The sequence below is a fragment of the Tamandua tetradactyla genome, chromosome 9 (genome assembly GCF_023851605.1).
Source record: "Tamandua tetradactyla isolate mTamTet1 chromosome 9, mTamTet1.pri, whole genome shotgun sequence".
In the NCBI taxonomy this organism is placed as follows: domain Eukaryota; kingdom Metazoa; phylum Chordata; class Mammalia; order Pilosa; family Myrmecophagidae; genus Tamandua; species Tamandua tetradactyla.
In genome coordinates, this window is record NC_135335.1 from 102,623,194 (window position 1) to 102,644,545 (window position 21,352).

The 21,352-nt window shown below is 38.9% G+C and overlaps 1 protein-coding gene and 1 pseudogene across 1 annotated transcript in view; one reads left to right on the plus strand and one right to left on the minus strand.

Moving 5' to 3' along the window:
• ANKRD55 (ankyrin repeat domain 55) overlaps positions 1-21,352 on the minus strand; it is a 165,115-nt gene that overhangs the window by 31,509 nt on the left and 112,254 nt on the right. Inside the window, exon 6 of the mRNA XM_077115173.1 lies at positions 17,608-17,736. Within this exon, the coding sequence (XP_076971288.1) occupies positions 17,608-17,736 (129 nt within the window). The remainder of the gene's footprint in view (positions 1-17,607; positions 17,737-21,352) is intronic.
• Positions 6,021-7,250, plus strand: LOC143646376 (N-acetyltransferase ESCO2 pseudogene; annotated as a pseudogene).

Below are 21,352 nucleotides of genomic sequence, written 5' to 3' on the forward strand. Positions count from 1 at the left end.
CAAAGGGAAATAGACACATCTACCATAATAGTTGGAGACTTCAATTCCCCACTCTCATCAATGGACAGAACATCTAGACAGGGGATCAATAAAGAAACAGAGAATTTGAATATTACAATAAATGAGCTAGACTTAACAAACATTTATAGGACATTACACCCCACAACAGCAGGATACACATTTTTCTCAAGTTCTCATGGATTATTCTCAAAGATAGACCATATGCTGGGTCACAAAGCAAGTCTCAACAAATTTAAAAAGATTGAAATCATACAAAACACTTTCTCAGATCATAAGGGAATGAAGTTGGAAATCAATAATAGACAAAGCACCATAAAATTCACAAATATGTGGAGGCTCAACAACACACTCTTAAACAACCAATGGGTCAAGGAAGAAATTACAAGAGGAATCAGTAAATATCTCGAGGCAAATGAAAATGAAAACACAACATATCAAAACTTATGGGATGCTGCAAAGGCAGTTCTAAGAGGGAAATTTATTGCCCTAAATGCCTATATCAAAAAAGAAGAAAGGGCAAAAATACAGGAATTAACTGTCCACCTGGAAGAACTGGAGGAAGAACAGCAAACTAACCCCAAAGCAAGAAAAAGGAAAGAAATAACAAAGATTAGAGCAGAAAGAAATGGAGAACATGAAAACAATTGAGAAAATTAATAAAACCAGAAGTTGGTTCTATGAGAAAATCAGTAAGACTGATGGGTCCTTAGCAAGATTGACAAAAAGAAGAAGAGAGAGGATGCAAATAAATAAGATCAGAAATGGAAGAGGAGGCATAACCACTGACCCCACAGAAATAAAGGAGGTAATAACAGGATACTATGAACAACTTTATGCTAATAAATTCAACAATGTAGATGAAATGGACAGCTTCCTAGAAAGGCATGAACAACCAACATTGACTCAAGAAGAAGTAGATGACCTCAACAAACCAATCACAAGTAAAGAAATTGAATCAGTCATTAAAAAGCTTCCCAAAAAGAAAAGTCCAGGACCAGACGGCTTCACAGGTGAATTCTACCAAACATTTCAGAAAGAATTAGTACTAATCCTGCTCAAACTATTCAAAAAAATTGAAGTGGAGGGAAAGCTACCTAATTCATTCCATGAAGCCAACATCACCCTCATATCCAAACCAGGCAAAGATATTACAAAAAAAGAAAACTACAGACCAATCTCTCTAATGAATATAGATGCAAAAATCCCCAACAAAATTCTAGCAAATTGAATCCAGCAACACATTAAAAGAATTACACATCATGACCAAGTAGGATTCATCCCAGGTATGCAAGGATGGTTCAACATAAGAAAATCAATTAATGTAATACACCTATACAAATCAAAGCAGAAAAATCACATGATCATCTCAATTGATGCAGAGAAGGCATTTGACAAAATCCAACATCCTTTCCTGTTGAAAACACTTCAAAGGATAGGAATATAAGGGAACTTCCTTAAAATGATAGAGGGAATATATGAAAAACCCACAGCTAATATCGTCCTCAATGTGGAAAAACTGAAACTTTTCCCCTAAGATCAGGAACAAGACAAGGATGTCCACTATCACTGTTATTCAACATCGTGTTGAAAGTTCTAGCCAGAGCAATTAGACAAGAAAAAGAAATACAAGGTATCAAAATTGGAAAGGAAGAAATAAAACTATCACTGTTTGCAGATGATATGATACTATATGTCGAAAACCCTGAAAAATCCACAGCAAAACTACTAGAGCTAATAAACGAGTTCAGCAAAGTGGCAGGTTACAAGATCAACACTCAAAAATCTGTAGTGTTTCTATACACTAGTAATGAACAAGCTGAGGGGGAAATCAAGAAACGAATTCCATTTACAATTGCAACTAAAAGAATAAAATATCTAGGAATAAATTTAACTAAAGAGACAAAAGACCTATACAAAGAAAACTACAAAAAACTGTTAAAAGAAATCACAGAAGACCTAAACAGATGGACGGGCATACCATGTTCTTGGATTGGAAGACTAAATATAGTTAAGATGTCAATTCTACCTAAATTGATTTACAGATTCAATGCAATACCAATCAATATCCCAACAACTTACTTTTCAGAAATAGAAAAACCAATAAGCAAATTTATCTGGAAGGGCAGGGTGCCCCAAATTGCTAAAAGTATCTTGAGGAAAAAAAACGAAGCTGGAGGTCTCATGCTGCCTGACTTTAAGGCATATTATGAAGCCACAGTGGTCAAAACAGCATGGTACTGGCATAAAGATAGTTATATTGACCAATGGAATTGAATAGTGTTCAGATATAGACCCTCTCATCTATGGACATTTGATCTTTGATAAGGCAGTCAAGCCAACTCACCTGGGACAGAACAGTCTCTTCAATAAATGGTGCCTAGAGAACTGGATATCCATATGCAAAAGAATGAAAGAGGACCTGTATCTCACACCCTATACAAAAGTTAACTCAAAATGGATCAAAGATCTAAACATCAGGTCCAAGACCATAAAACAGTTAGAGGAAAATGTAGGGAAATATCTTATAAATCTTATAATTGGAGGCGGTTTTATAGACCTTACACCTAAAGCAAGAACACTGAAGAAATAAATAAATAAATGGGAACTCCTCAAAATTAAACACTTTTGTGCATCAAAGAACTTCACCAAGAAAGTAAAAAGACAGCCTACACAATGGGAGACAATATTTGGAAATGACATATCAGATAAAGGTCTAGTATCCAGAATTTATAAAGAGATTGTTCAACTCAACAACAAAAAGACAGCCAATCCAATTACAAAATGGGAAAAAGACTTGAACAGACACTTCTCAGAAGAGGAAATACAAATGGCCAAAAGGCACATGAAGAGATGCTCAACGTCCTTGGCCATTAGAGAAATGCAAATCAAAACCACAATGAGATATCATCTCACACCCACCAGAATGGCCTTTATCAACAAAACAAAAAATGACAAGTGCTGGAGAGGATGCGGAGAAAGAGGCACACTTATCCACTGTTGGTGGGAATGTCAAATGGTGCAACCAGTGTGGAAGGCAGTTTGGTGGTTCCTCAAAAAGCTGAATATAGAATAGCCAAATGACCCACCAATACCACTGCTAGGTATCTACTTAGAGAACTTAAGGGCAAAGACACAAACGGACACTTGCACACCAATGTTTATAGCAGCATTATTTACAATTGCAAAGAGATGGAAACAGCCAAAATGTCCATCAACAGACGAGTGGCTAAACAAACTGTGTTATATACATATGATGGACTACTATGCAGCTTTAAGACAGAATAAACTTACAAAGTATGTAGCAACATGGCCGGACCTTGAGAACATTATGCTGAGTAAGACTAGCCAAAAACTAAACAACAAATACTGCATGGTCTCACTGATATGAACTGACATTAGTGAATAAACTTGGAATATGTCATTGGTAACAGAGACCATCAGGAGATAGAAATAGGGTAAGATATTGGGTAATTGGAGCTGAAGGGATACAGACTGTGCAACAGGACTGGATACAAAAACTCAGAAATGGACAGCACAATACCACTTAACTGTAATATAATTATGTTAAAACACTGAATGAAGCTGCATGTGAGAATGATAGAGGGAGGAGGGCTGGGGACATAAATTAAATCAGAAAGAAAGATAAATGTTAAAGATTGAGACGGTATAACCTAAGAATGCCTAGAGTGTATAATAATAGTGAAATGTACAAAGTACAAATTTAAAAAATGTTTTCGCATGAGGAAGAGCAAAGGAATGTCATTATTGCAGGGTGCTGGAAATAGATGGTAATTAATATTTTAAAATGTCACCTTATGTGTGAGACTAAAGCAAAAAAAGTTTATTTGTTACAAAATTTATATTTGACTAGAGCATTTCCTAATATAACTTATGCAGATAGTTTGATTGAACGTCATAAGTACTTGGAATCTCAGGTAGGACGTGAGATTTTGTTGGTTTGTCCAGAGTGATGCCCTGATGAATCCCAGAGTGATTTGATCAGTGAGTGAAAAAGTATTTGCAAGCCCCCTTTGGGGAATGGTGAGAGCAGGGAGAAATTCAACTTCCCCAAGTTGAATTCTTGATATTCTCACAAGCAGTGTGGACAACCAAAGCTATAGGCTGAGCCCCCAGTCTTGGGGTTTGTTCACATGAAACTTAACCCCACAAATGATAGGTCAAGTCTACTTAAAATTTAGGCCTAAGAGTCACCCCCAAGAGAGCCTCTTTTGTTGCTCAGATGTGGCCTCTCTTTCCAGCCAACACGATGAGCAGTCTCACCACCATCCGCCTCTCTGTGTGGGACGTGACTCCCAGGGGTGTGGACCTTCCTGGCAATGTGGGACAGAGATCTTGGAATGAGTTGAGACTCAGCATTAAGGGACTGAGAAAAACCCTAGAATGAGCTGAGAATTAACATCAAGGGATTGAGAGAACCTTCTCGACCAAAGGGTGAAGAGTGAAATGAGACTAAGTGTCAATGGCTGAGAGATTCCAAACAGAGTCGAGAGCTTATCCTGGAGGTTATTCTTATGCATTAAGTAGATATCACCTTGTTGTTCAAGATGTAGCAGAGAGGCTGGAGGGAGCTGCCTGAAAATGTAGAGCTGTGTTCCAGTAGCCATGTTTCTTGATGATGGTTGAACAATGATATAGCTTTCACAGTGAGACTCTGTGAATGTGAAAACCTTGTGTCTGATGCTCCTTTTAGCTACTATATCAACAGAAGAGTAGAACATTGGAATAAAAATAAATAATAGGGGGAACAAATGTTAAAATAAATTTAGTTTGAAATGCTAGTGGCAAATGAAAGCGAGGGGTAAGGGGTATGGTATGTATAATCTTTTTTTTCTCTGTTATCGCTTTATTTCTTTTTCTGTTGTCTTTTTATTTCCTTTTCTAAATCGATGCAAATGTTTAAGAAATGATGAATGTGCAACTATGTGATGATATTGGGAATTGCTGATTGTATATGTAGAATATCTTAATGTTTTGTTTGTTGTTTTTTTTTAATTAATAAAAAATCTAAAAAAAAAAATATAGGCCTAAGAGTCACCCCCAAGGGAACCTCTTTTGTTGCTCAGATGTGGCCTCTCTCTCCAGCCAACACAGCAAGCACACTCACTGCCCTCCCCCTGTCTATGTGGGATATGACTCCCAGGGGTGTGGACCTTCCTGGCAATGTGAGACAGAAATTCTAGGATGAGCTGAGACTCAGCATCAAGGGATTGAGAAAAACCCTAGAATGAGCTGAGACTCAGCATCAAGGGATTGAGAAAACCTGCTCAACCAAAAGGGGGAGGAGTGATTAGAGACAAAATAAAGTGTCAATGGCTGAGAGATTCTAAAAAGAGTCGAGAGGTTATCCTGGAGGTTATTCTTACACATTAAATAGATATCATCTTGTTAGTTAAGATGTAATGAAGAGGCTGGAATTGCCTAAAACTGCCTGAAAATGTAGAGCTGTGTTCCAGTAGCCATGTTTCTTGAATATGATTGTATAATGATACAGCTTTCACAATGTGACTGTGTGATTGTGAAAATCTTGTGTCTGATGCTTCTTTTATCTACTTTCTAAATAATAGGGGGAACAAATGTTAAAATAAATTTAGATTGAAATGCTAGTGATTGGTGAAAGGGAGGGGTAATGTGCATGGTATGTATGAATTTTTTCTGTTTTCTTTTATTTCTTTTTCTGAATAGATGCAAATGTTCCAAGAAATGTTCATGATGATGAATATGCAACTATGTGATGATATCGTGAATTACTGATTTTATATGTAGAACAGAATGATCAAATTTAAGAATGTTAGTGTTTGTTTGGTGTTATATTTTTTTAAAAAATAAAAAAATTAATGAAAAAAATTAATAAATAAGGGCAGTGGCCTGGCTCTGAGTCGCAGGTATTCACCTTAGAAAGTGGAAACTTTCCAAAGGAAAAGGAAATAATATTCTTTGAGCTGTGATCATCTATTATCAAACATTCCATCAAAAAAATTATGGACTTTTCTGAAAATATATTTCCATCACCTAATGAAAAGCACATTCTCCAAAGCAATCACAAAATGAAGAAGAGGTGCATTGTTTTCAACAAGGCCCCTTCATTTCAAATCTGACGTACACATTATTTCCAACAATGAAAAAAAACAGATTGCCATCTGCAAATCACCATTTAAATGTGCTGTGTACATTCTATCCTTTTACAACAAAGATAAGTGGTACCTCAATCCATTACAGAGGAAGCTAGTAACTGAGAGTAGACCCACTTGTTTAAAAACTAATAATGAAGATAAACCTTTACCTAGTGTGATGAAAAAAATACAGGTAAAACCTATCTGTTCCAAGGAGATGAACAAAAATACACAGAAGAGTTTAACTGCTAAGTACCAACCAAGTTATAAGTGCATCAAGCGTGTGTCAAAGAATTCTAAAAACTCCACACAAAATAGAGTGACTTATACACCATTTGTGGAGAGAGAGAATAATTGTTATTCAGCTGCAAATAATCTGATTGCTCCTTGGTTCTAGGCCAAAAAATAAAACCACAAGTTACACTCCAGGGTGGAGCAACATTTTTTGTTAATAGAAAAAAAAAATCCTCTCTTAAGAAATTGTCTCTGGAAAATAAATCATTCCTGGAATTCACCCAAGAGAATAAATCAAAAGTGATTGAAGACTCTGATTTAGAGACTGTCAGTGAAAGAAAAACTTTTGTGACAAGGCAAGTACCAGACTGCTTGTTATTAGGAAAGGAACTGAACATTGAGCTATTGAGTTCAAGGAGTACAAATGAAGAAAAATTAATAAAAGATTCATCAGTTTCTCCAAGAGAATGTAAATTTGATGAAAGTAAGCATTTTCCTCCAGAGGATTCTCCTAGTGAAAGCAAGAAGGCAGTTTCTTCTGAGTCCATTGTCTATCCCACCTTCAGTGTGTCTTCAGTCAATACCAAAAGGTCTCTAGCTGAAGAACAAGTCTTCTATGGGATGCATCATATCTACTAACTTCTTGAAACAGACCAATTCACAGAAAAATACCAAAGACACAAATAAAGAAAGTAAAGACCAGTTCATCATAGATGCAGGTCAGAAATATGCTGGGGCAACTAGGTATAAGTCTTGTGGCATGCTCTATACAGCTCCTATCCCTGCAGATGAACTACAAGCAAAGTTCAGCAGAGATTTCTGGAAGGAATCAGATATATGAATTCACAAGGTACAAAAGGGTAAATAATAACTGTTTCCTCCAACCCTTCTACTGATCCTCATGTCCTCCTCCAAATACCCAGTTCCCATCTGTGGAGGCATCCAACATTATCAATTTCCTCTGAATGTTTTCCAAAGATATACCCTGTATATACAAGCAAATATCATCACTTGATTTTTAACTTTTTGTGGTGTATCTTACTACATGGAAAATTAAAAATTTTTAGTAAAAAAAAAAACAAACATAAGGGAAAACAAAAGAATGGCTGCTGTTAAACAAACAGGAAACTATAAATGTTGGAGAGGATGTGGAGAAATTGGGACACTGATGCTTTGCTGGTGTAAATGTATAATGATGCAGTCACTATGGAAGACTGTTTGGCAGTTCTTTAGAAAACTAAATATCTAGTTGCCCTATCACCCAGCAATAGCACTACTTGGTATATACCCAGAAGAGTTGAAAGCAATGATACAAACAGACATTTTCACACTGATCTTCATAGCAGCATTATTCACAATCTCTAAAAGATGGAAACAAACCAAATGCCCATCAACAGATGAATGGATCAACAAAATGTGGTATATACATATGATGGAATATTATGCAGCAGTAAGACAAAATGATGTTCTGAAGCACATGACAAGATGGATGAGCCTTGAGGACATAATGCTGAGTGAAATTAGCCAGACACAAAATGACAGATACTGTACGATTCCACTTTTATGACTAGCATAAAGGTATAATCAGAGGCTGATAATACAGAAAATAGGGGACTTAGAGATACATAGAAGCTAGAGATGGGTGAACTGTTAGCTAATGAGGTTGAACACCATTGTAAGTGAATAGATAGGAGTGAAGGTGATTCTCTAGTGGGTCTAGAAGTAATATTACCATATTGAAGATGAACAAGATTGAAAGGGGTTGTATAGACTTATGTGTCCCACTGACACACTAGAAATATGAATGAGTTCTTGTAAGAATTACTTCAAAGATAAGATTCTTGTATAAAGAATGTTTAAGTCCAGGGTACAGGGGGAAAACTGCTATTGCATGCTATGAGCTGTGTTCAAAAAGAAACCATCAGCACTACCACAGCAACAGCAGAGGTAGATAATGTGGGGAGGGACAAGAGTTAAGAGGAGGTTTAGATTTCCTATTTGGTGAGGGTGTGTTTATTAGTTTTCTATCTCTTGGGGACAATGAAATTATCTAAAATTGAGAATGGTGATAGGACTTTGGGCCCTCTACATGATATCCGATGAATGCAGGTGGCTGAAGGATGCCCTGATGGAGAAGTAGATTGGCGAACGATGGTGTATACTTATGAATGAAGGTTGTGCTGCTACAAAAAGTCATGCAATATGTGAATGAACATGTGGGACATCTGGTGAGACAAAATAAACAGAAACAAAAAACAAGAATGGTATGGGCACATTTAGAAAATGCTTATAAGAAAACAGGCCTAGATTGTAAGCTTTTAGAGCAGACACATCAAGTCCAGAGTGGTGATTATTATTTCTGGATTTTGAGAGGCTGTTTTATATATGTAATCTGATATTCAGAGATAAGAATGAAACCAAAAAGGTTAGGGTTAAAGTAATTCAGAACACAGGGGCAGGGAAGACAGTGTCTATATTTTAGAACCACACATACTCTTTGAGACCAATGGAAGAAAGGTTTATTTGAAATGGAACTGAAATTTTCTGTAGTGCATAATCTAATTCAACCTATCTGTATAACTCATTTGAACAACTGAAACAGAGGAAGCATAGAATAAGAAAGAGGTCCTTCTAATCATGTATATACTATTGTAATGCCTGGAAACATCCTAGAGTATACTAAGCAGATAATCAAAAAGTATTGGCAAAGTCCCTGAGGGAGGGGAGAAAGACTATGGAACTATTAAACCTTATCATCAGAGAATCCCCTGATACTGTGTCAAACTTTAGGGATACCCAAATCAATAGGCCATGCCTTCGATCATGAATCTTACTCTTGTGAAGATTATGTAGGTAGTGGAGAAGCTTAGTTTACCTATAGGCATGCCTAAGAGTTACTTTTGGAGGACGTCTGTTGTTGCTTAGATGTGGCCTCAGTCTCTCTAAGCCCAACTCTGCAAGTGAAATCATTGCCTTCCCCCCCACATGAGACATGACATTCAGGGGTGAAAGTCTCCCTGGTGACGTTGGAGAGAACTCCCAGGGATGAATCCAGACCTGGCATTGTGGGATCAACAATGACATCCAGACCAAAACGGGGAAAAGAAGTATAATTAATAAAGTATCAGTGGCAGAGAGAGTTCAAATGGAATCTAGAGGCTACTCTGGAGTTCACTCTTATGCAAACTTCAGGTAGACCCTGCTACCTATCATAACCTGCCAACCCCCAACCAGGACCATTCCAGCCAATCCTAAAGAACACTTAGGGTAATATATAAGATTCCACAAGGGTTACAGGCACTACAGTAACTTTCCAGAAACCTAAAACCACCAGGTGGGTCCCTGGTCCAGATAAGTCCTGAAACCTAGCCCGGCCTCTCCAGAACATCAGATAGTTCCATCTCCCCACCCCGTATTAGTGACAGACCCTTAAAATATCAAAAATTTAGAATTGCCACAGCCAAAACAATGCCAATGAGAGGTATGGAAAGATCAAAGGTGATGGTGGAATTATACATAGAAGATAGAACTTAACAAATGAATATGAATGCTGAATCATTAAATTGATATCTCTTTTAGTCTCCAGTATAGTGGAAGTAAAAACCTAAAATTGGGAAATTGTAACCCATGTCAAAGTCTGAAATGTGTTCTACAACTAATTGTGGTGCTGTGCTTTGAAATTCATAGCTTTTTTGTATATATGTTATTGTTCACACAAAAAGAAGGAAAAAAAGTCGATTGTGATAATAAAAAAGTATTTAAGACCTCCAGCCTCCTATATTCTGGAGCAGCTAGAAGGAAAACTCTGAGAGGATCATGTAGGAACCCATGACAAACTCTGGACTCTATACTGTAACAAACTACTGCTTTTTTATTTCTTTGTATAGTATGTTATACTATACAATTAAAAAAAGTTAAAAAAAAAACAACGAAAAAAATCCTGCTGTTTAGTCTCACAGTGTCAGTAACAGCCATGTGTGCCTTGCCAACAGAGACCTTCTTAGAGTTCAATATTAAGGCACTTCAAAAGCCTTTCCTAGGAGGGTTGCCATGGTGTGCTCCCACAAGCATTTGAAAGAGCCCTAGAGAGCACTGGGTTGGAAGCCAAGGCTGCTGGATCAGTGGCCTCCTAGTTACAGCATTTGCTCCTTGGTAGTCTGGGCCAGGAGTCAGTGAAAGGTAGGTTTAGACCGAGGTGGGGTCATGGGGGGAGTTCATGTCACAGAGACCAGAAAACCCCAGTGGGCCCTTAGGAAGAATAAAGAATAGGTTTATTTGATGGGGATGTCCGTAAATAGGAAAGTAACAATACTGTGTGTATGCTATCTCATGGGGTTCTAGAAATCTAGATTGGGCCACCAGATGAGGATTGTGGATTTGTTTATTTGTTTTCTGTATTTGTTTGTTTCATTTTTGTCCATGGTTTAGTCCCTACATTTGCCTTCATGTGCTCTGAAAACTGTCAGGACTATCTCAGTCCTGTCTGTTTTCTCTTTATCCCTCATGAGGGAGAAAAGAAGCCTTGCCAAGAAGAGAGTTGAATTAATGTGGAATGATTTTGCAAAGGCAGACTAATAAGAGACAAGAGTCCAATACCCTGACTGTGACCTTCTTTATTCCATATGACTTTCTAAGGAGTCCTAGTGGGAGATTTAGGACTAGTTGGTTATTTGTAATATATGTCTGGGGTATTAGTTCTAGGGTAGCTTCTTCTTCAAGGGACGGCCCATTGGCTTCCTTTGCGTGGATGTAGGGATCAGTTTGCATTTCTTCTCATGATGGGAACTGTACAAAGCAAAGGCTGGGGTTTTAGATCACCCCGCAGGGCTGGGTAGGTTTGTAATATGAGAAGACCATGTTAGCCCATTAGTTCAGCTGTAACCAGATGTGTTTTACTGGAATGGAGCTGGTGGGGAAGAGCTACTGGATTACTCAGTGTGATTAATTGAGAATTGAGGGTTTGGGGCTCACCAGTCAGTGGAAGGTGGCCAATCTCCTTGGCTCAGAGTCTGGACCATCACCAGGGCCAGCCTCTTCACACCCAGACTTTCTGCTTGGCCTGAACTCCAGAGGACTTTGGACCCAAAAGTCTGGAGCTGACTCCCCTAGAAAGCAAGTGGAAGACAGAAATGTTGGGAGGAGGCTGAGGCATGGTGACTCTCAGCTGCTGAACCTCTTTATTTCAAAGGTGTACTAATGCTTAATATGGGGGAAAAAAAATCTATGTTCTTGCTGCGTGTGTGCGTAGTAAGAAGCTGGCTTTTGCTTATTGCTGTCTGGCAAGATCAAGGTCTCCAAGACATCTCTGTGGTTATTCTTGCTAAATTTATGACTGGAGAGCTTTCTCCTGAGATGGAACTTGGCAAAGAGTAACTCTCAATAAATATTTGTTGAACAATGAATAAATAAATAAATGAGTAAAATGAGCCCCACAAACTGTGGACAAAGTCAGACAGAATAGAATTTTATCTGGTCTTTCTTGCTTCTCTCTCTTTTCTTCATTCTCTCTCTTACTTCATTATCGTTTCTCTTCTTTCTTTATTTGTATTTACTCCTAGTCAGACCCTATTTTTCCTCATTCTTCTCAACCCCCTTTTTCTCCACCATCAAACACTGGGGAGCTTACATAGATACCTTTAACTTAGATTACCCTTTAAGAGTCCAGCTTCCTAAGTAGGTCTGTTCATCCCAAGGTACTGGGAGTTGATTTTGAAACCTAACTTTCTCTTTGTTTACCCTAGCCTTGTGGCTCTGTAGTCTTCCTCTTATAAAGTAATGCACTGAGAGTCATGAGGTCCGTGTTACTCTGTGGGTGCTGGTACAGGTGGGCAAATGACAACCTCCCTGTGAATTAGATTCTCTGCCTATGAACTGAAGGGCTGGGCTAAATGGCCTTTGTGGTCCTTTCTAGCTCTAAGACTCTTTAACTTTAAGAGCTGCATCCACTGGTATGCACTTTGGCAATGCAAATACGTTTAGAGTTAAAGTATATTTACAGGAGTTTTGCACAATCAAACAGTTGACCACAGGTCATGACTCCCATGGGAAGGGGGAAGATTCACTGTTAGACCATATTAGTCTCAGACACTGGGAACTTGAAGATTATATTCAAGAGGTCCAAGGATGTGTATGTGTGTGTGTTATTAAATTTCCTTAAAACCACACAACCACATATGAATGAATGAACATGGAATAGTTATTTTATATTTGTGCAATACTTTTAGCCCTCCCTTGAAAAGCACACTGAAAGAAAAAGGCTATCGAGTAAGATTCCAAATAAACATATTTTCTAGTAAGCAGAGGAGGGACCTAGTGGTGAGATTTGAGGGACAGTAAATACTTGCTCCTCTCATTGACCTGCCATGGTGCCTGGAACTTTTATCGTTAGGAAAACTCCCTGGTATGAAGACATTGCACTCCTGGAAGATTTGATTAATCTGAAAATGTTATTTCACAGAACCTGAAAATGTTATTACCTCATTTATCTTGAGATAAGATATATGTTTTTTTGATTATTGAATTCAGTGATCACCTCTTTGAGGACCTAAGATTCCTGAAGCTTTATTGTGGGTCTTGAGAAACAATTAGATGGATAGGGCTCATTGTCCTTAAACACATAGTCTAGAGGAAAGACAAGGGTACTCCACTGAGGTATCAGAAATTCTACTGATAGACAGATGATGTGGGGAGTATAGGAAGAAAGAAGCATTTTGCCCAAAGGGAAGAATGTGGTCAAGGGAAGACAGAATGAAACCTTATGATGTATTAGGGGAATGTATGCCAGTGTGATTGGAACAAAAATAGCATGAGCTGAAGAGGGAAGGAGAAGGAAGAGGTTATTCACAGCTAAATGCTGGCCTAGGGAGTTGGTCATTTGCCATAAAATGGAACCCACTGAAGGTTTTTGATCCAAGGACCAACATGACCATAATTGTTTTGGTGTAATAATAGCTATGCTAGTATGTTACTTTGTGATTTGTTGAAAGAGAACTCAATGGCAATGTGCTAATAGAATGGAGAGGGGGAAGGACTAAAAATGTGAATACGAGCTAATACAACTGTTCAGATGGAAGATGGTAGAAACTTGAACTAAGGAAGTGAAGGTGGGTATGTTAAATTGTCTTCATTGTACTTCCATGTTTGTTGTCTGTTTCTTTCCATCCTCTAACTAATCTATAGACTGCATCATATGGGATCCCTTTCCCCTTGGCTCCTAGTTGAGTTTGAACCATGTAAAACACTAACAGGAGAGGGATGTGGGAGGAAGGAAAGATTGTGGTATTTATTCTCTGATTTTCTCCCTGTTGGACTACAGTTTAGCAGTGGTTGGTTCTTCTACCAAGGGCCATTGCTTCTGTTCGGGGCCCTCTCCTAAAGCCACAGTTCTTGTTGTATATTAGTAAGTGCTCCCTCCCCATGCGCTTTTAGGCCCCGGGATACTAATGAAAACCTGCTGTTGGTAGCCCTAGGGTTGTCTTTAAACCCTGCCAAAACCTGTGTAAATAGCCCTTTATGAATCCAACTGTAATTATCCCCATTTGCGTGTGCCACATGTTTCCTGCTGGGACCTTGACCTGCACAATGTGGACAGGAGGAAGAAGACAGAGAAGAGGGACCTGAAGAGGTAGAGCTGAGAGATCCTGATAAGCAACAGGTCATGCAGGGTGGTAAGGATGGAGTGTTTATAGAACATGCTGAAGTCTTTGGTTTGGGTTCCTGGAATGATGGGAATGTGATAAGAAGGAAGGATGGATTCTGTCTGACTATATTGAGTTTAAGGTATCTGTGGGATATGGTGGGAAGATGCCCAGGAGAGCTGAAAATGTGGGCCTACGGTTCAGAGAGATGCCAGAGCTGGGGTGAGTGCGCTAAAAATCTTCTGAATTAGATGGTAGTTGAAGCCATAGGAACTGATGAACCATCTCAGGAAGAGAGAGTCAGAAAAGGATTGATGACTGAAATTTTGCAGTGTTGTATAGTGAAAGGGAGGTGAGGCAGAGAGGCCTGGGAGTAGACCCCATAGGCTGATTCTTCACCAACAGGCAAGAACATGCCCCTAAGCGACTGTGATGCCATACAGGTAGATTATGATGGGACCAGGGTTCTTCTTAGTGTGGAGGCCCAGGTACAACCAAGCAGTGGGGTCTCCTGGGCAGATGGGTGGGGGTGGAAGAGGGCAACGGAGACATCAGAGGAGACCATGAGGTAACAAGGAACATGGGAAATGGGAGCAGAAGTCAAACTTAGCTGACTTCATTGGCTTGGCATTTCAAATATTATTACTTTCTTATCTGGACCAAATACAGAAGCTTTATCATTTCAAAGTACTATAGATTTAAACAAGATCTCATTTTACAGTATAAGAACGAAGCTGGAATTTCAGTGAAAGAAGAAATGACAACAGGAAATAGAATCATTCATGTGGAAACATCTTAAGGGGAACACAATGCTGGTCCTGTGTTAAAAATGAACAAGAAGGCTAATGAAAGCAAGTGTCATGATGGTTTCAGCCAACATTTGGAATTACCCTTGTAGTGTAAAGGGCGTAATACACCACTTCTGAAATTTATTGCTAATTCTAGAGAAGGAAGAGGGTGCAGTATTCTCCAATACCCCCTCCCTCCACCTCCAGCTGTGATTCTTAGCTTTTGGGGTCACAGATCACACTGAGTAATTGAAGAAGGTTTTTCTTTCCTCAGAGAAATGCACGCAAACACACTTATACACACATACAATAGCATCCAATGTTAGGGGTCCTAGAAGTGACCTTTTTTATTTTTATTTTTTTTAATATTTTTATTGAGAAATCTCCACACACATGTACTCCAACATGATCTGTCTTCTTAATCTTTGTATGCTGATGCCTAATAATGGTAGCTGCTCAAGAAAATATTAAGTGATTGAGCAGATAAATGAGTGATACATTATATCTGTACAAGATCATGGTCAAACAAAAACATCTTAGGGAAAAATAGGTAAGGTATTAGTATTCATTCATGTCAATTCATTTATCATGGTGGTCATCAACTCTGCATATTACAATCTCCTGGAGGGATAAGGAATTGAAAAAAATATTGACACTCTGGCCACACTGAGACCTGAGTATTAGTATAGTTTAAGAGCTTTTCAGATAATTCTAATGGCAGACAAGGACAAAAATCAATGTAACTAGTTAAAAACTGTATCATTAGGTAGGAAGAAAAGATATGAAGATATGAGTATGGTAGGTAAATTTTCATGGAGGAAATATTCCTGAACATAATGAAAATAACCATAATAAAAGTGAAACTCTCAATTACATAGCACATTATATATCTCTTTCATATGCCTGGTGTCATTTGAACCTCAGAGATGCACTGATAGTTAAGCCCCGCATGTATGGGTGAACTTCCTCAGGTCAAACTGGGATCAGTCATTGCAAACGCAGACCTTCCAAGTTTAGTATGTTGTGCTTATGATTTTGCCAAACTGCTTCTCAGAGGATAAGAGCAGAGGTTCTCATCCCCAGAGAGCCAAACTCAGAAAGTCTAGAGTGGGACCTGGGAATCTGCTGTTTTACAGGCCACTGAAGGTGATTCTATTTCAAGGCTAGGTTTGGGAGTTTCTGGTCTAGAGTAGATTGGGGGTGAGGTGGAAGAAGGGGGAGCAGTCACAATCATCTGGGGAGTTTTTTCAAAATATGCATATGTGGGTCCCATCCCAGACTGTGGAATCAGAATACAAAAGTGATGAGGGATGTACAGAAAGTGCTTGATTTGGACACCACTCTTACCTCAGCTGAGAACTGATAACCATGGGGCCCTTCTTGGGAGTCTAAGCTAGGTGGCATTGCAGACACTGTTAGGGTTGTGTCCTTCGACATGCCAGAGGCCAAGGGACCAGGCGCTGGGCAGATATTGGGGTGGAGGATTAGATACCAAAAGTATGTGGGGGGTACTAAGGGCAGGTGGTGATGGCATAAACAAGCTTTATGTACCTCTCTCTTTTTTTTTATTAATTTAAAATTTAAAAAATATATATAACAACAAACAAACACTTTTAACATATGATCATTCCATTCTACATATATAATCAGTAATTCACATAGCTGCATATTCATCATCATGATCATTTCTTAGAACATTTTATGCACCTCACTTTTGCCTAGTGCTGGCCCTGCCTGGTAAAGAATAACTGGAGCTGAGGTCAAGGAGACAAAAACAGAGCAGTTTCCAAATCACTTCTGTTTTCTCCTCATATCGGGCACATCTGTCAACCCTGAAACTCCCAGGTGCTCACCACCGCTGTGCTTTGCACATGAAAACCTGAGTGAAACCACTGTCAGAACAGTAGACACTACTCCCACAAGATCCTGGCAGCAATTCAGAAAAAACGTCTTTATTGGGCACACGGAAACAAACAGGGTGATGCATATGTTTAGGCCATCAAAAGATAGAATAAGTTAGCAAGTTTCTCGAAAGGATGCCTATTCTGCTGGCCTGTGAAGGAAGGGATAGATAACCCATAGTTAATCATTCACCTTCCAAATAGAAATTACTCCATAACTGTAAGTTATTAACATTCTTTCACTTTATTCTCAGTGTTGCGCTTTTTGGATTACAGATTTCTCAGACGCATTTTGAGTTTTTTGGCTGTGTGTATTAGTGTAGACCCCCTTCTGTGATAGTGCTGCAGGATTATAAAAACGCCTAGTATTGTGCAGAATTCCAGCACAGAATTCAGGGCCAACTGGACTGACCCATCTTTGGAAGATTTAGAAGCGAAGAGAAGGCCATGGTCCAAAGACTTGGCAGGAATTTTCCTACTGATTGTTTGAAGGTTTGCTCTGGGATGCTGTAAGCAAGTAGCAAGCACTGAGATGGGAAGAGTAAGAGAGAAAGTGAGAGTGAGGTTTGTGTGTGTGTGCATAACAGCCAAGCAAGTTCGGCCTCGCCTGATGCTCTATAACCTCTCCCCTTGGAATCTTGGCAAGATTTCTTTTTAAAAAGTGATGTCGCCAAGTCCCCCAAGGTGACAGGCTTGCAGTTGTCCCTTTGGATATGGAAAGAGGGAAGAAGGACAAAGTGATTCTCACTCATTCTGTCATACATATAATTTCCAAATCAATACCAGGACCCCATATCTTTGATAATTCCATCTTTTTGCATGCCTGACATAACTCAGAGAATTGTTCACACTGTTTTACTTTACACTTGAAACAGTCCATTGGCCAGTTCCTCACCTGGACAGCCCAGTGGAGAGCTGTTTTAAAGTCTTTGTCCACAAGAGTGGGGTCTGCCCCTTTCTTCAGCAGCACTTGGGTGTGTTGAGGCCGGTTGTGGAAAGCTGCCCAGTGGAGTGGTGTCATTCCCTACAAAACACAATAACCAAAGAGAGCCAACGTGAGGACAAGCTGCCAAGAAGGAAACTGGAACTCATACTCTCTCCCCAAACACAGGGGGCCACCAGCAGATACCTTGGTGCTTGCCCATTAGTTCATTCATCCAACAGGGATGTGAGCTTCTACTTTGTGCCAGGCATATAAGTGTTGAGGATACATTATGAATAAGATAAGCAAGACCCCCTGGCCTCATAGGGATTAGATTCTAGTCGAGGCAAACAGACAAATGCATGTAAAGGAGCTGCAGGGTTTTCCAGACTGAGGAATGCAATGAAATACTCTCTTAGCGAGATGCCTGGAGAGTAACCACAGGGGTGGCTCTAGACAGGCCCTTGTGAGAAGAGCTGGGGAAAGATGGTCCAGGCAAAAGGAACAGTAAATACCACATCCTAGAAGCAGGGAAAGTATTTTCAAGGGAGGTACATACAGCTGAAATCATATTGGAATGTAATCTCCACCACCAAGGTAGGAACTTTGTTTTATGGAGTATCCCCAGTGCTTAGAAAAAAGGCTAGATAAATAGTGAACGAACAGATAAGCGAGTAAATGATTGAAGTGGGAGAGGAGGAGAGTGATATGAGATGAGGTTGGGGAGGGAGGCAGGGGTTGCCTAATCCTGGAGTGGGGGCGGAAGACTGACCTGGTAGAAGGAATTTGGAAAATGAAGGCATTTGGAAAATGAAGATCATGTTAACGTGATCTGATTTACACTGTTTGGAAGAAAACATTCTGTGGCAGCTTGGAGAACAGATCTGGACAAGTCAGTTTGCTGAATCCCAGTTTCTTTCAGGGCTTAAGGTCTCACACTAGAGGCATAATTTAATGACGAGATGAGCTTATTCTGAGCTACCATGGCCAAAATGATGGCCTCTTTTCTTTGCCCACTGCTCTCGATTCCATGAAGTGTATCTAAAATGACTCTAGACATTAAAAACCATTGAGTTGTACACTTAAAATGGATGAATTGTATGATATATGAATTATATTTCAATAAAACTGCTTTTAAAATAATAAAATGACTCTGAAGTTTCTTTTCTTTGGTCATCTGCAGGTATCATAAAGGTAAGAGCCACTATCTTGACCTTCTCTGCCCCATCCAAGATAAGCTGAGTGGAGGAGATGGACCGCAGCCTAAAAATAATTAGAGTTCATATTTATTGATCCAGAGATCTTTCTGAATTTTTATATGTGTTATTTCATTTAATTGTCCAACCGACCTTCTGGATTGAGTATTGTGGTAAAGCCTGCTATGTCTTCACCAATCTGTTATTCCTTTTCCTCCAGGGCACTCAGCAGGTCTACATTTCCAACCTCCCTGCGGTTAGGTGTGGTCTAACTGAGTTCTGATCATCAGAAGTGGACAACAGGTATGGAAGCCACATACAGGTCTGGCCTATAAAATAAAACCCATGCTGTCCTCCATGTCCTCATCTGCCAGATGAATGAGGAGGAGGCCAAAGCTCTAGAAGATTCTGGAACCATGTGACTGAAGAAACCTAGGTCCTTGTTAAGGTACAATAAGACCACCTCATCAAGTGGCTTTGGACCATGATGCAAGCAAGAAATAAGTTTTCATAGAGTCGAGCCACTGGGATTTTGTGTTGTTTGCTGTAGCAGTTAGCCAACTAGGACTATTGCAGATACCATTAACCTTCTCATTTGTAGAAGAGTAAAGCTGAACCTGTGAGACATTCTCAAGCCAGTGAATAAGCAAGGAAGTGAATCTAGGGTTTGAGGTCTGTAGAGCACTTGGATTTAGCCAAGTGAGGCTTGGATTGAAATGTCAAATTCCTTTTGACCAGTTCCATATTTTAAGCCACTAAATTTTGTTCTGCTTTTGAGTTTCAAGTGTCATATAACACTGAACCTCCTAAGATATTCTTGAGGATATTTTAAGAAACTGGCCACATATGGAAAAGAATGCTGGTCTGAATGCAGAGGAACTTCTTATTCTTATTCAGATAGTTGAATATGTATTTGGGATTCAGAATAGCTGAATACATTTCAGTACATCCTTTGTTTTTTAAGTTTTGGTGCACCAGGATTAGAAATTGGAACTCAAGGGAATCTCTTTATATTATGCACGAATAACCCTTTCCCCAATTCGGAACCTCAATTGTTTCAGAGTTATAGGCTCTTGACGATGAGTCATGAAGTGTCCCGATTATTGAAGGTTAAAGACATCAAATCAATTTTAAAGTCACTGGAGTGCAAACTTCATGAGGAAGGAAGAGCCTAGAGCTTAGGACAGTGCTAGACACATTGTAGATGCCAAATAAATATTTATTAAATTAATGAATGACTTCTCATTGTTCTTGATTGCTTTTTAAAAAATTTTCTAAAATTTGACATTGCTTTTAAAAATCATAGATACAAGAAGGAAAGAAAGAATGTGACTTCTCCTTTCCTGAAAATGTCCAATATGATCAGTGTCACCAACTCATCAATTGAAACCTGTTTGAATTTTTGATGAGTACTTAAAATTATCTTGTTCTTTGTACTACTGTCAAAAGACGAGGTAGAGGAAGATCAATATATTTAACAATCTGAGAATTAAGTTGAAAATGTGGTTGTGAATTAAACTGTCGTTATGCAAAGTTAATTCTTTTTTTAAAAATATTTTTATTGACAAATCTTCACACGCATATAGTCCATACTATCTTACCCTTATCCCCCCCTATTATTTATTTATTTTTTTATCCATATTTTTTTTACCCATCTGTTCATACCCTGGATAAAAAATGCATCAGACACAAGGTTTTCACAATCATACAGTCACACAATGTTAATTCTTATCTCCTAAACACAGTTGCTAGGCTTCAAGAACAAAACAAAACAAAACAAAACAAAGGAATAAGATGAGGATGAGTACTGACATTTTTTGTTTACCTACTTGTTGCCAAGAATTTTATATATGTTACTTCATTGATTTTTTAAAAAATATTTTATTGACGAAACAACATATAAACACAAACATTCTTAACATTTTAACAAAAACACTCACTTTAAAGCTTCTTTTTTTTTCTTAACATGTGATCATTCCATTCTACTTCATTGACTCTTTTGTTTTGTTTTGTTTTTTATTTTTTTATTTTTTTCAGGGGTCTGAAGCTCAGTGACAACAGACAACTTTATTCTTAACTAGTTCCTGATTATATACTGCAGGGTTCACATGACAAAGAGTACGCATGCACTTGGCAAGGATACAGAGTGCTCACTTAAGATGATCGTAGAGAACCTGGGGTTAAGACAAAACAAATATTCTCTCTCTCTCAGACTGTTCTCCATTAAGCAAATAACTATCTCCACAGTTTACTGCTGCCGCCACTCTGACATCAGCTGTTCTCAACAAATTCCGCAGGTCTTGTTTTAACCCTTGCTCCCACAGGACATCAGCACTTGGGTTGTTTCCATCTCTTGGCAATTGTGAATAGTGCTGCCATGAACACTGGTGTGCAAATGTCAGTTCACGTCACTGTCCTCCTCTCTTCTGGGTATATACCGAGTATTGGTATTGCTGGGTCATAGGACAACTCAATACTTAGTTTTCTGAGGAATTACCAAAATGCCTTCCACAGTGGTTACT